This window comes from Dipodomys merriami, unplaced genomic scaffold (assembly GCF_024711535.1).
Source record: "Dipodomys merriami isolate MVZ:Mamm:240054 unplaced genomic scaffold, mDipMer1.0.p SCAF_477, whole genome shotgun sequence".
Taxonomy (NCBI): domain Eukaryota; kingdom Metazoa; phylum Chordata; class Mammalia; order Rodentia; family Heteromyidae; genus Dipodomys; species Dipodomys merriami.
Window position 1 is genome coordinate 368,827 of NW_027206043.1, and position 15,599 is coordinate 384,425.

Sequence of the window (15,599 nt, forward strand, 5' to 3'; positions counted from 1 at the left end):
CCTCCTGAGTAGCTAGGATTACAGGCGTGAGCCACCAGCGCCCGGCTGCCACCAGGCTCTGGTGGCTCACATCTGTACCGTACCTCCTCAGGAGGCTGAGAGCTGAAGGTCATGGTTCAAGGCCAGCTCAAGCAGGAAAATGTGTGAGACCCTCATCTTCAATTAACCAGCAAAAGCTGTCCGTGAAACTGTGGCTCAAGTGATACAGCACTAGCCTTGAGCAAAAAAAAAAAAAAACCCTCAGGGACAACATCCAGGCTTTGCGTTCAAGCCCCAGAGCCAGTACAAAAAATAAAATAAAGAATAAAAACTGTGTAAGATCTATCTTCAGTCTATGGGCCATTCAACACTGACAAATACCGGTGGAAATTATCATGCATTTCATAAGTGAAAAAAAACACTTCTTAAATTGTGCCCCAAGATTTTACACCCCTACCTGCTGGGAAGCAGGGGCAGTAGTAATGGTGCTATGGCTTTCTACAAAATGGTGATTATCTGTCTCCACGAGGAGACAGTGACCATTCTGGGAAGTTTCCAGGCCCCCCCACTCAGACTTTGGCCAAAGTTGGAACTAACATTTGGAGGCGGGGTGGGGGGGAGCTCGGCGCAATGCCCATGTGCCTCTGGTCCTGGAAAGCAATATTTATCCAACGAAACTCCAGGAAATAGAGTTGGTTGTTGTTTTCCTTTTCTTTTTCTCTCGTTTGTTCATTTTCCTGTCCTTGTGGGGGGGGTGAGGAGGGCACAGAATGGGGGGACAGAGGGTGAACAAATGCAGCAGGGGTTCTCACGCCACGCTGCGTGGACAATGATCTCTACAGCTTGTGGGTGGGGACAGGAGGGGAAAACTGGGAGAGAGCGAGGGAAGAGGTGACATTGTCTGAAGTGTCCTCGACCTGACTGGTGTAACTGTCACCTCTCTCCCCCATCACCTTTGTAATAACAATGGTTTTAGAAGAGGGGGAGAAGCAAGAAGAATAAACAAGCCTGAATTCCCTTCACTTCTAATCTTGTCTCCCGGGGAAATAAAATGAGCGTGACTTTTTTTTTAATTCTGCCCAGACCAGCGTCCCTGGGGTGGGGTGGGGGGTGAGGAGCTTAGGGTTTGGAGTAACGAGAGGGAACATCCCTCGTGAGCGTGAGCGGGCGTGGAGGGAGAAGCCCGCGGCCTGGCTCTGTCCCTCGGGCCGTGGCGGGCTGGGCTGGGCTGGGCATGGCGGCTCCCGGGCAGGGTGTGCAGCGAGGCTAGGGAAGCCGTGCGTTCACTTCCTCGTCCATCCTGTCAGAGCCGGACTCCAGATCCTCTCTGCCGTCCAGAGAGAGATGGGATTCCCACGTCGAGACGGTTTTCTCACCCACCCAGGCCGGTGGGACTGAGAAGCAGCAGGAGAGGAGCTGACCGTTCCCCACCTTCCTGTCTGGAGCGGAGGCCCGACTCCTTCCCGCTTACCAGCTTCATTTTCTTCTGTGTTTTTTTAAATTTTTATTATGAAGGTGATGTACAGAGGGGTTACAGTTGTGTGGTTCAGGGAATGAGCACATTTCCTTTAGAACAGTGTCACCCCTCCCTCATTCTCTCCCTGATTTCCCCTCCCGACTCCCCCCCCCCATGCAGGAGAGTTCATTCCCAGCCCAGTCCGTGAGTCTGGCTGCCCAGCTGGTTCACCCTCTGTCCCTCCGTTCCTGCGCCCCCTCCCCTCCCCCAATCAGATTCATTTATGTACAAGACAAAGGGTGCACAAATCAAAGGCAGAGACAGAGCAAAGCAGAATGGAGAGAAGGAACGAGAAAAGGAAAAGGAACTGCACACAGTACAAAAAAATCTCGTTTCCGTTTCTTGGAGCTCATTTCGAGAAGCATCATCTTACCGGGCTCACGTGCTGGCGATCTATCTCTCGTTTGGAAGCTGATGTGTCCTTTGAACCCTGCAAGGCTCAGATCTGGACGGACCATTGTGGGATGGGAGCGGAGCCCAGCTGAGCAAAGGGAACAAAAGTCTATCAAATTAGAGCCCAGGCAAAACTTATTTGCAATCAGGAGACCAGAAAATTGGGTATGAGGGGTGTGTGTGTGTGTGTGTGTGTGTGTGTGTGTGTGTGTGTGTGTGTGTGTGTGTGTGTGTGTGTGTGTGTGTGTATGTGTGTGTGTGTGTGTGTGTGGTGTGTGTGTGTGTGTGTTCCTATCCTGGAGCTTGAACTCAGGGCCTGTGTGCTGTCCTTGAGCTGTTTTGCTCAAGGCTAGCGCTCTACCACTTGTGCCACATCCCCACTTCCAGCTTTTTGCTGATTCACTGGAGATGAGAGTCTCACAGACTTTCCTGCCAAGGCTGGCTTCAAACTCTGTCCTTAGCTCTCAGCCTCCTGAATAGCTAGGAATCCGAGTGTAAGCCACCAGTGCCCAGTTCCTATGAATATTTTAATTAGCTATTATTTCATTTTGTTGTCTTGAATTAGGATCAGCATCCAAGGTCCATTTTAATTCATATATAACTCTATATGTAGGATGAAACTATAAGTTTCAATATGATTTCTTCCACAGTGCCCAAAAATGTATCCTTCCAACTGGGCACCCGTGGCTCATGCCTGACATCCTAGCTACTCAGGAGGCTGAGATCTGAGGATCACAGTCCAAAGCCAGCCCAGGCAGGAAAGTCCATGAAACTCTTACTTTCAATTAATTAGAAAAAGCAAGTGGAACTGTAGCTCAAGTGGACAGAGCACCAGCTTTGAGCAAAAAAGTTCAAGGACAGTGCCCAGGCCCTGAGTTCAAGCCACGAGACCAGCACAGATCCACAAAACAAAAACAAAACAAAACATGTTGAATGTTTCATCTCCAGGGAAGATACTAAGTGGTGGGCAGAAAACTCCAATCATCGTGACGAAGATACCAAAGGGAGGAGCAGATTCACACACAAAACCTCAGAATTCAGGTCTTGGCTGTAGGATAGACACAGCAGTATCTTGGTCAAGTGTGCATGGTTTTATTGTGCTATATACTCTTTCTCTCTCTCTTTTTTTTTAGCATTTTCATGAGCATATACTAACCATAGAAGGGGGTCTTCAACCACATGTGAACAATGAATGACTCGCAAATTGTAGAATTCCTTCTTCTGGGAATTTCAGAAGACCCCAGACTGCAGCCCCTCCTCTACGGCCTCTTCCTGTCCATGTACCTGCTCACCGTGCTCGGCAATCTGCTCATCATCCTGGCAGCCATCTCTGACCCCCGTCTGCACACGCTCATGTACTTCTTCCTCTCCAACCTGTCCCTGGTGGACATCTGCTTCACCTCCACCACCGTCCCCAAGATGCTGCTCAACCTCCAGACGCACAGCCAGGCCATCAGCTACGCGGGCTGCGTGGCCCAGATTTATTTCTTCACTTTGTTTGTGGGTCTGGACAACTTCCTGTTGGCGGTGATGGCCTATGACCGCTTCGTGGCCATCTGTCACCTGCTGCGCTACGTGATCATCATGAGCCCCCGGCCCTGTGTGCTGCTGGTGCTGGGCTCCTGGGTCACGAGCGCCCTGAACGCCTTGTTACAAAGCCTCCTGGCGCAGCGGCTGTCCTTCTGCAAGGCTCTGGAAATCCCACACTTCTTCTGTGAACCTAACCAGCTGGCCCACGTGTTCTGTTCTGACACTTCTCTCAACAACATAGCGCTGTACTGTGTGGCTGGGCTGCTGGGTGGGAGTGCCCTGGTTGTTATTCTTTATTCCTATTATAAAAACGTCTCCTCCATCCGGGCCATGTCCACGGCCCAGGGGAGGTACAAGGCCTTCTCCACCTGCGCATCTCACCTGTCCGTGGTCTCCTTGTTTTATGGCACACTCCTAGGTGTGTACTTTAGTTCTGAGGTAATCCAAAACCCGCACTCAAGTACCACGGCCTCGGTGATGTACACGGTGGTCACCCCCATGCTGAACCCCTTCATCTACAGCCTGAGGAACAAGGACCTCAAGAGGGCTCTGGCCATGTTCCTTGAGAAGAAAATGAGGCAGGTGCTCATGGTCCTGGGTGTGAGAAAGGGCATCTGACTACAAGGGGAAAAGAAAGCCCTCAGTGGACACATGGATGAAGAAAATGTGGCTTATATACACAATGGAATGCTACGCTTCTCTCAGAAAGAATGGCATCGCCCACTCCTAAGGCAATGGAAAGGCTTGGAAAACAAGTAAGCCAAACCCAAAGAAGCATAAGGCTGCATTGCTCCCCTCATGTGTAACAACTGCAATGTGCCTATACATCTGTGAGTAAACCCAAGGGATAGTAGAAGACAAAAAACTACACTTGGACACGATAAATTAAACAGGAGTCTAACCATTCACACAGTGAGACCAAAGGAGGATGTTCTTAGGAGGGGATCAAAAGGGCTCAGTAGCTATCTACATATGATCGTACAAAATGATGCTTACTGAAATGAACTCCAAGAAATGGAAACAAGGAGTTTTTTATTTTCCATTTTAGGACTCTTTTCCCCCACACACTTTGTCACTGTTAGTGATTTCTGTACTTTTGACTTGTATGTAAATTTATCTGATTCGGGGAGCGGAAGGGGAAGCCAGAAGTGGTGGGACAAAGGTTGAACCAATTCAGCGATGATACCGCTAGACACTAGAAATGAACTATACAGCCTATGGGGAAAGGGAGGAGTGGGAGGGGGAAAACTGGGAGAAAACAAGGGAAGGGTTCTGTGCAAAGAGAAGTATACTCATTACCTGACTTACATAACTATAACCCCTCTGTATGTCACCTTTACAATTAAAAAAAAACTTCTAAGCAAAAAATTACAATCTTTTGTTGAAGTTATGGGAGAACTTGCTGTGCCTGTGGTTTTTTGTCCATTTTTAATTTTTATTTGAATGAGCATGTATACTATAGTTTACTTTAAAAATATTTCATTCACATAAGCTGTGTTGGGAATATTTTTCTCCGTGTACCTTAAGAATATTATGCAGTCAACAGTTGGGTTGGGTGCAGTGGCTCACACCTATAACCCCAGTTACTTGGGGCTGAGAGAGATTGGGGGAATCATGGTCGAAGGCTTATTTATCTCAGACAAAAAAGTTCATGAGACTCCATCTTGATCAGCTGCTGGGTATGGTAGTTCATGCCTGTCATCCCGGTGACACGGGGAAGCACAAATAGGAGGCTCACAGTCCAGGCTAGCTTGGGCATACAGTGAAATCCTATCTCAAAAAGAAAAAAATAACCAAGACAGAAGATTAAAAGGGGCTGGTTGAATGACTCAAATGGGAGAGCATGTGTCTAGCAAGCATGGAGCCCTGCGTTCAACATCTAGCTCTTCTGAGAAAGAGGGGAGAGGGAGGGAAGGAGAGAGGGAGAGAGAGGGAAAGAGGGGGGAGAAAGAGAGGGACAAAGGGAGAAAAGAGAGGGAGAGAGCGAAAGGAGGAGGAAGGAAGAGAGAGGAGAGAGGCAGAGAGGGAAGTGATGGGAGGGAGGGGAAAGAGAGAAAGAATCACATGTGTAATAGCAAGAAGGGAGAGAAGTTAGGGAGAAGGAAGAAGTCGAGGGAGAAAGGAGAGAAGAGGAGGGAGGGAGGGAGGGCAGGAGGGACAAGCACCGTGTGCAGTGTGTTCATAGTGCATGACACAGAGTTGAGCAGAGAACTGGATGTCGCACGCCTGGCCTTGCCCAGGGGAGCAGGGCTCTGGCCTCCCCAGACTCTAAGGACAGGCACTGCTGGGAACAGAGGAAGGGAAAATAGCAGGTGTGGTGAGCAAGCGGCTGGCAGGGCTGGGGGCGTGGCCACGTGTCCCCCTACCCCAGCCCCGCCCAGCGAGGACACCACCCGCCCCAGCCTCAGCCTGAACAGAATCCTGCTCTCCCCAGCACTGTGCCCGTCTGTCCTAAGAACACAGCCGCTCACCAGCACCCGGGTGAGGAGCATCCGCCGTGGCAGCCAGACGCTGGTTCACAGCTCGGGAAATGGGAGCTGGTGCTTGGTGAGATTTTATTGTATTGTGCTGTAGAGGTGATGTACAGGTGCACATTTCTTTTTGAACGGTGTCCCCCCTCTCTCGTTTTCTCCCTCCCTTCCCTGGCCCCCCCGCCCCGGCCCCTCAAGTTGTAAAGTTCATTTCCAAGAGAGTATCTAGCAAGTCTCACTGCTGAATCTGTTCACACTTTGTCCCATGGCTTCTGGGATTTCCCCTTCCCTTCCCCAAGTCAGATAAACTTACATATGAGACAAAGGGTACGGGAACCATGAACAGTGACAACAGGGCATACATCAAAGGAGGAAAAAATAACTTCAAACAGCACAATTTAAAAAACTCTTGTTTCCATTTCTTGTTCATTTCGATAAGCATCATTTTGTATGGTCATAGGGTATGGAGCCCTTGTGATCATCTGCTAAGAATATCCTACATGTATTCTAGTTATTACAAATGAGGGAGACCATGAAGCTTGTGTTCCTTTGGAACATTTTCTTGAACCATTCGTCCACTGAGGGGGCGTCTGGGTTGATTCCATAGCTTAGCTATGGTTTACAATGCAGCAATGAACATGATTGTGCTGCTGGCTTTAGTGTGACCTGGTTTGTGGTCCTTTGGGTAGATGCCCAGGAGTGGAAGTGCTGGGTCATAAGGAGCTCTATGTTTAATCTTTTGAGGAGCCTCCATACTGTTCTCCAGAGTAGTTGAACAAGATGACATTCCTGCTTGGTGAGATTTTCTCCTGGGGAGACAGGAGGGGACAGACTTCAGATAATGAGAATGGCCGCCTTGCCTGTCTGGGCACCTGTGTGTGTCTCTCACTTCACAAAGCCTTAGCCTCCTTGGCACCAAGCCTCCAGCACCTCTGACCAACTCTCACCCAGGGAAGAAATAGGTCCTTCTTCAAACCAGATGGCTGCTGCACAGCACTCTTGTAGGGTTTGGGTCTGAGTGAATATGAGTGTATTTGCTGGCTACTTTTTTTTTTTTTTGCCAGTACTAGGGCTTGAACTCAGGGCCTAGGAGCTGTCCCTAGGCTTTTTCACTCAAGGCTAGCATTCTATCATTTGGGCCATAGCTCCACTTCCAGGTTTTTGGTGATTACCTGAAGATAAGAATCTCACAGATGTTCCTGCCCAGGCTGGCTTTGAAGCCTCAATCCTCAGACCTCAGCCTCCTGAGTAGCTAGGATGACAGGTGTGAGCCACCAGTGCCCAGCCTCAAATCTCTTCTTGTAAAGACACCAGACACCATATTTCAGTACTCACATTCTAATCTGATTATCTTTTTGGAGAATCTTCTCCTCATACAGTCAAGCTCTGGGGTGTTAGAGATTAAGATTTCAGCATATGAATTTGGGAGTGGGGGGACTGATGGACATAAGTCAGTCCCTAACAGTCCGTTCCTCCTCTTATTTCCCTTGTGAGTTCTGGATTTGAGGCTATACAAAAAGCTTTTGTTCTGTCACTTTCCAAAAGGGAATTATGAGCGGACTCTGGGGAAGGAGAAAGAGCTACAGTGAGCCTTGCCCTAGAGCTCCCTAGTCCTTATCTTTGACTTCCTAAATCTACCAAGTATATTTTTTTTTGGTCAGTCATGGGGCTTGAACTCTGGGCCTGGGCACTGTCCCTCAGCTCTTCAGCATCATTTTCTGGTGGTTCATTGGAGAGAAAAGTCTCACGGACTTTCCTGCCGGGCTGGCTTTGAACCATGATCCTCAGATCTCAGCCTCCTGAGTAGCTAGGATACAGACGTGAGCCACCAGCCCTGGGTTTCCAAGTATTTTTTTTAACCAGCACCAACACAGAGATTACAATTAGTAAGGGCACATGACCTCACCTCACCTCTCTGACAATTAACCAAGGTTCCAAGTCTTTTATAAATCAAACAGTAAAGTAAAAGACAGAATTCTCCACCTTGACAAAGCCCTGCCCCTCCTCTTCTGCTCATCCCTAACCTGACCTACTGTACAGCCTCAAAAATCAGGTGGTCCTTGGAGTCACCAATACTTACAGAATGGTAATAAATCGAGAGGATTTTGATGTTGTTGTTGTTTGGAGGCTGGTTGTTTGGAGTTGTGTATGTGTGTGTGTGTGTGAACACACACACATGTGTGTTGGTCTTGGAGCTTGAACTGGGCCTCAGAGCTGTCCCTGAGTTTTTGACCTCAAGACTAATGCTCTGCCACTTGAGCCACAGCTCCACTTCTGGCTTTTGGTGATTAAACAGAGATAAGAGTTTCACGGATTTCTCTGCCTGGACTGACACCCAGCTAATATAGAAATAAACCACCAGCCATCCAGGCACCAGTGGCTCACGCCTGTAATCCTAACTACTCAAGAGGCTGAGATCTAAGGATCTGCTGGAACAGGAGAATCCATAGAACTTATTGCCAACGAACTATCAAAAAAAAAAAAAAAAAGAGCTGGAAGTGGACCTGTGACTCCAGTGGTAGAGCGCTGGCTTTGAGCAAAAAGAAGCTCAGGGACAGAACCCGGGCCCTGAGTTCAAGCTCCAGAACCAACATCAGAAAATAAAATAAAGATAAAGATTAAAAAAAAAAAAGAGTAATCACAGGCACTGGTGGCACACGCCTATAATCCTAGCTACTCTGGAGGCTGAGATCTGAAGACTGTTGCTCAAAGCCAGCCTGGGCAGGAAAGGCCAGGAAACTCTTATCTCTAATAAACCACTAGAAAACCGGAAATGGAGCTGTGGCCTGGAGCTGAAGAGCTGAGAGACAGCGCTCAGGCCCAGAGTTCAGGCTCCATGATCAAAACAAAACAGAAATCCCCTGATCAAATCCATGGTGCGTGAGTGAGTCCAACATGACATCAAATGATCATCGCTGACACACATTCTCTCTCTTCCCCCAGGAGAGGAAGACCGTTCCCCCCAGGGACACCTGGTAAAACACCTGTTTATCTGAGTCTGTATTACCTGAGAAGCCTCTCCCTTCTGAAAACCCACAGCTTACTTTAATGCCTCTGTGTTCATCTGTGTGGTGTTCATTGCTTGTACATTGCCTCTTTCCTTCAAGGGAAAATTTCCCATGAAGATCTGAGCTATTTCACTCAAGGCTAGCACTCTACCACTTCAGCCACAGCTCCCCTTCCAAGGTTTTGGTAGTTAATTGGAGATAAGAGTCTCATGGACTTTCCTGCTTTGACTGGCTTTGAACAGCGATCCTCAGGTCTCAGACTCCCAAGGAGCTAGGATTATAGGTGTGAGTGATTGTGCCCAGCCTCTGGGCAGAATTTTCTAATGGTCACTCACATCCACTTGGAAATCTCTACCTGCTTCTGTTAACTGAATGGGCAGAGGTGGATATACCTAAAGTTAGGACCCCTAGGAACTTCCAGAAGAGATTTCCCAAGGGAAAGCATGGGACCATATTCAAGAAGAAACTGTAAGGGAATTAAGAGACCCCCTGGTCATTTAGGAAGCTTGGATCTGTAATGTCTTGAGACATTAGGGGAGATTAGTCAGAGAAGCAAGACAGAAGCTAGATGACTAGTTCTTTTTGCGTGGATGCCAGTCCTGGGGCTTGAACTCAGGGCCTGGGTGCTGTCCCCTGACCATTTTTGCTCAAGGCTGACGCTCTATCACTTGAGCCACAGCTCCATTTTCTGTGTTTATTGGTTTACTGTAGATGAGTATCACAGAGTTTCCTGCCCTGCCTGACTTTGAACTGAGATCCTCAGATCTCAGCCTCGTGGGTGCTCAGATCTTTTGAGGAACGTTCTCACGACCTTTCTGAGCATGCCTGGGGATATACCTGAAGGAAGGTGACATCACTGTGCGAGAAAGCTATCTCCACATCCAGCTGTGTCGAGGCAGACTGTGGGTCAGCCACGTCCCTCCCAACCAAGAGTGGCTGAAGAAGACTCTAGCTATAGACGGTGGCTCAGTCACACAGAAACAGAACTGTGCCATTTTCAGGGAGATGATGGCTCTGGAGACCATGCTGTGAAGTCTGAGCACACGAAGACACTCTCACCCGTTCTCATCCATTTGTACAATGTAAACCCAAAGTAGTCGTGATGGTGGTGATGATGCTGACATAGTAATGGGATATGGATATAAAAGGGGGCTAAGAAGGAGTTAGAAGGAAGAGGAGGATAAAAGGAGGAGGCACCAGGAGACAAAGGGAATTGAAGGGTATTTTATAGAAAGACATATATGAATACAGCGGAATGAACCTCAACAACATGCTGTTTCCAAAAAAATGAGAGGCTGAGCCAGGCACCAGTGGCTCACATCTATAATCCTAGCTACTTGGAGGCTGAGATCTGAGGATCATGGTTCAAAGCCAGCCTGCGCAGGAAAACCCATGAGACTCTTATCTCCAATAAACCACCCCCTAAAAAGCCAGAAGTGGAGCTGTGGCTCAAGTGGTAGAGTGCTAGCCTTGACCAAAAAGAAGCCCAAGGTCAGTAGTTCAAGCCCCAGGACAAGGGGGAAAGAAGTGGAGAAAGCAAAGAACTTACTTTGTGGGACTGGGAAGGTGGCTCAGTGGTAGAGCGCTTGCCTTGCATGCCTGAGGCCCTGGGTTCAATTCCTCAGCACCACATAAGCAAAAAGAAAAAAGCCGGAAGTGGTGCTGTGGTTCAAGTGGTAGAGTGCTCGCCTTGAGCTGAAGAGCTGAGGGACAGCGCCCAGACCCAGAGTTCAGGCCCCACAACCGGACCCAAAAAAAAAAAGAAGTTACTTTGTGTCTGTGACTCGTCCCCTTGAGCCCATGGTGCTGACAGCAGGCACTCGTTCACCTGGGGTCTGGGGTCTCTTCATGTGGCCATGGGGCAGCTCCGGTTGTTTTCAGAAGACCCGAGTGATGAGTCCTTTCTCATCTGAAAATAGGCACTCATTCTGAAGGGCAATCCACACCTGCTTTCTGGTTGCAATCCCGTCCCTGGCCACAGGGTGCGCACAAGCGCTGCTGTTGGGGCATGGGAAGGCCTGTGAAGGCGGGATGGAGGAGGGGTGGGGAAGGATGGAGGCGGGGTGGAGGAGGGTGGAGGAGGATGGAGGAGGGTGGAGGAGGGTGGAGGAGGATGGAGGAGGGGTGGAGGAGGATGGAGGAGGGGTGGAGGAGGGGTGGAGGAGGGTGGAGGAAGGTGGAGGAAGGGTGGAGGAGGATGGAGGAGGGTGGAGGAGGGTGGAGGAGGATGGAGGAGGGTGGAGGAGGGTGGAGGAGGATGGAGGAGGGTGGAGGAGGGGTGGAGGAGGGTGGAGGAGGGTGGAGGAGGGTGGAGGAGGGTGGAGGAGGGTGGAGGAGGGGTGGAGGAGGGTGGAGGAGGGTGGAAGAGGGTGGAGGAGGATGGAGGCAGGCTGCAAAGGTCCGGGTGTGGCCGCAGCATCTCTGTGGAAATGCGTCCGTTCTCCTGTGGACAGCTGGTCCAGGCGTGTTTGCTGAAGCCCCCTCGCTGCTCCTCACCCCAGACCTCGGTGCCATCCAAGTCCAAAATGGCGCCCACTGCTCACACCCACACCTCCCACGTGCAACACCAGCTTTGCTCGGGAGGAAACCTGTCTTTTGCTCCATTCACCTCTCCTTTTCTTCCTCCTACGATCCTGCAGTGGTATGGAAGCCACAAACCAAACAGGCGTTCCCAGATTCCTCCTGCTGGGCCTGACCGAGGACCCAGCACTGCAGCCCCTGGTCTTCAGCCTCTTCCTGTCCGTGTACCTGGTCACCGTGCTGGGGAATCTGCTCATCATCCTGGCCGTTGGCGCCCACGCCCACCTCCACACCCCCATGTACTTCTTCCTCTCCACCCTCTCCATCACAGACCTCTGCATCAGCACCACCACCATCCCCAAGATGCTGGTGGACATCCAAGCCCGGGACCACAGCGCCTCCTACCCCGGATGCCTCTCCCAGCTCGGCTTTGTCTTGGTGTTTGGCGGGCTAGAGAACTGTCTCCTGGCGGCGATGGCCTATGACCGCTACGTGGCCATTTGTCAGCCCCTGAGGTATGCCATCGTCATGAGCACACGCGTCTGCCTCCTCCTGGCTCTGCTCTGCCTGGGCATCGCCACGGGCAACGCCCTGCTCCACACGCTGCTGCTGCTCCCGCTGGCTTTCGGCCCGGATGTGGAAATACCCCATTTCTTCTGTGAACTCGTCCAGGTCATCGGCCTCTCCTGCTCCGACACGTCCATCAACATCCTGCTGGTGCATTTGGGGACCAGCCTGTTCGCCGGTGTGCCTCTCTTGGGGATCATCGTCTCCTACAGTCACATCGTCACCTCCGTGCTGAGGATCCCAAGCGGGAGGGGAAGGCACAGAGCTTTCTCCACCTGTGGCTCTCACCTCTCCGTGGTGTGCTTATTCTATGCGACAGGCATCGGGGTGTACATGAGTTCCGAGGTCACCGCGTCCCCCACTAAAAATGCCATGGCTTCCGTGATGTATATCGTGGTCCCTCAAATGCTGAACCCCTTTGTGTACAGTTTGAGGAACAGGGAAATGAAGGGAGCCCTGAGACAGCTCATCACCGGGGTGCCACCTGGGCAGTGACTGCATCAATCTCATCAACTGTGGTTTTTCAGAATCGGAGAAATACCAGGGAGATGGAATACTGAGCCCTTCTTAGCCTTGTTCTTGGGGGAGTGGGAGGGAAGGCTAGGTGCCAGTGGCTCAGGAGGCTGAGATTTGAGGATCACTGTTTGAAGCCAGCCAAGACAGAAAAGTCCCCGTCAGACTCTTATTTCCAACTAATCATGGAGGAGGAGGAGGAGGAGGGGGAAGAGGAGGAGGAAGTGGTTCTGTGGCTCAAACTAGTTGAGTGCTAGCCTTGAGCAAAAGGGCTCAGGGACTGTTGCCAGGCCCTGAATTCAAGCCCCACAACCGGCAACATAAATAAATAAATACATAAATGATAAACTAGATTCAGCCGGCTCCCGTGGTTGGATCTTCCTGCCTTGCAACCCGCAGCTTGCTGATAGACATCGACTGTAATTCAAATGAGCACATAACTAGATAAATCACTGAAGTGTCCCTGGAAAATGGCACCCTCAGGAAATCATGTTCATCGCCTTCTTACTCAGTTCCATCACTCAATTTTTTTTTGTCGGTCATGGGGCTTGAACTCTGGGCCTGGGCGCTGTCCCTCAGCTCTTCAGCTCAAGGCAAGCGCTCTACTACTAGAACCACAGCACCTCTTCGTTTTCTGATGGTTCACTGGAGATAGGAGTCTCATGGATTTTCCTGCCCAGGCTGGCTTTGAACTGAGATCCTCAGATCTCAGCCTCCTGTGTAGCTAGGATGACAGGCGTGAGCCACCGGCGCCCTTCTTCCATCACACAATTTGACATCTCAGTGCCAAGGGGATGGTTTGGAAATTTACTGCTTTTGTTTTTGTTTTTATTTTTGTGCTGGTCCTGGGGCTTGAACTCAGGGCCCATGCTCTGTCCCTGACCTTTTATGCTCAAGGCTAACTCTCTAACATTTGAGTCACACCTCCACTTCTGGCTTTTCAGTTGGTCCTTGGAGATAAGGATCAAATGAATTTTTCTGCCCAAGGCTGGCTTCAAACCACGATCCTCTGATCTCAGCCTCCTGAGTAGCTGGGATTACAGGCATGAGCCACCAGTGGCCAGAAAAATCTTAGACTTTGGAGAAAGCTTAAATGGAGAGTTGGGATAAAGCATTAGGAGATGAGATCTGTGCAGGACTAGTAGTAACTCCTGATTCAACTGACATTTAACTAGCTGTCTTGGGGATAATCTGAAAGAAAGTAAATATGCTTTCTTGGTAAATTCCCCCAGGGAAATGACAAGTTCAGGCTGGGAACAGAAGGGAAAGGAACCTAAAGCGCAGATTCACAGTGCTGTGAACACTTCTGCCATTGTCCGTGTGTGTGTGTGTGTGTGTGTGTGTGTGTGTGTGTGAGTGTGTGTGAGTGTGCGTGTGAGTGTGAGTGTGTCCCTGGCTGGGCCACACAAGCTGGCTAGCTTTGGGGTACCCCATCTTGCTCCAGACCCAATACTAATCCACTCCCTGCCATCTTCCATCCTTCACTGGTATTGGGGAGAATTCTTCCCACACAGAACCTTCCACTCATGAAATCCCACCCAGGGGAGTCTGAGAGCCCAGCTGGTGCCGAGGAAGAGCTGCGGACAGACGGAAGCCTCCGACGTTTACCTAAGGTCAAGAGAGCGCCACCGCAGCCGGGCCCAGGGCTGAGAGGCGGCTGCGGCCACTGCTTAGCTGGGTTAATTCACTCGCTGATGCTACAAAGGGACGTGGAGGCTGAGCGCAGCCGTGGACGTCGTCCCGGGCTGGGAACGGACAGCAACGGCAGCCCAATTAGAGGAGGATCGAGATGCATAAAACCGTCTCCCACAGGTAGAGCGGGGGCCACGGACTTTGCAGGTACTGAGGAAGAAGAGACGACCTTGCGGTGAGCTGAGGGCGTTTATGATTTGTGAGATGGAGAACCACTGAAATTCCTTTTCATTTGCCCATTTTCTATACTCAGCGGCATTTGGAGGACATTTTCTAGATTCATTGTAGATATAACTTTGGATTCTTTCTAGATAGACTGTTTCACTCATCCCCCTTTTAAATGTTACCCGAAGGAATATTTCTGTCTTTGTGCATTCAGAGTGATTCTGTCCAGCCAGGAACTTTATGTGGAGTTTTCTCAATATGTCCTTAAAGCTCGTTATTTACTCTCATAGCAAGGTCTTTTGCTCCTCTGAGTTTTTAAAAAGTCTGTAAAGCAGGTGACTTACTGTATTTCCCTTCAGATAAACAGTATTGTATGTTGTCACCTAACCCATCAAAAGCATCCCTAACTCAATACAAAGAAAACCTTGTCAGAAGTGAAATGGTGTGCTTCAGACTTAGTATTTGTGTTTGTGTGTGTGTGTGTGTGAGAGAGAGAGAGAGAGAGAGACAGAGACAGAGACAGAGACAGAGACAGAGAGACAGAGAGACAGAGAGAGAGAGAATGTCCTGGAGCTTGAACTCAGGGCCAGGGTGCTGTTCCTGAGCTTTTTCACTCTAGGGCTCTACCACTTGAGCCACAGCTCCACTACTGGATATATTTTTTTGGTATTTGACTGGAGATAAAGAGTCTCACAATTTCCTGATTCGGCTGGCTTTGAACCACAATCCTCAGATCTCAGCCTCCTGAATAGCTGGACATTTACAATGGGCCACATTTTAGAGAAGCATTCTTTACACATTCTTTCATTTCTAGGCCATCATCAATGAGATTAGAAACTCTGTATTGTATTATCCATATAATATGTACATATGCTTAGTTATTAATATCACTATTAATGCTTAATACAGTTGTTTTACACTTAATTTTACCTTCCCCTCACTACCATTTTATGTATGTCAGAATCAGTCCTTTTCTTTCATTTTACTCCATATTTGATTATTCTCATAGAGGAATACATTCACATACCTCTGTGGAAATGCAAAGGAGAACAGAGAAAGAGACTGGCTGCTCATTTAGGTCTTACATAACAGACAAAAAAAGCAAGATGTGCACCAAAAATATCGTGGAATATGTTGGGTTTTGTGAGCTGGGCTTGTCATGATCAATAGCATGTCTTCCAATTGCATCCATTTTCCTGAGGACAGGATCTCATTCTTTTTGTGTGTGCCCGTTCCTGAGCTTTT

The 15,599-nt window shown here is 49.5% G+C and overlaps 1 protein-coding gene and 1 pseudogene across 1 annotated transcript; both read left to right on the forward strand.

The window, feature by feature from the left end:
* The first annotated feature begins 3,067 nt into the window (after positions 1 to 3,067).
* LOC138808813 (olfactory receptor 7A10-like) lies at positions 3,068 to 4,036 on the forward strand (annotated as a pseudogene).
* A 7,504-nt stretch (positions 4,037 to 11,540) lies between these two features.
* On the forward strand, positions 11,541 to 12,479 carry LOC138808814 (olfactory receptor 7G2-like). Its single transcript, XM_069995023.1, has one exon. It carries the CDS (start codon positions 11,541 to 11,543, stop codon positions 12,477 to 12,479), a length of 939 nt encoding a protein of 312 aa, XP_069851124.1.
* Positions 12,480 to 15,599: the final 3,120 nt, after the last annotated feature.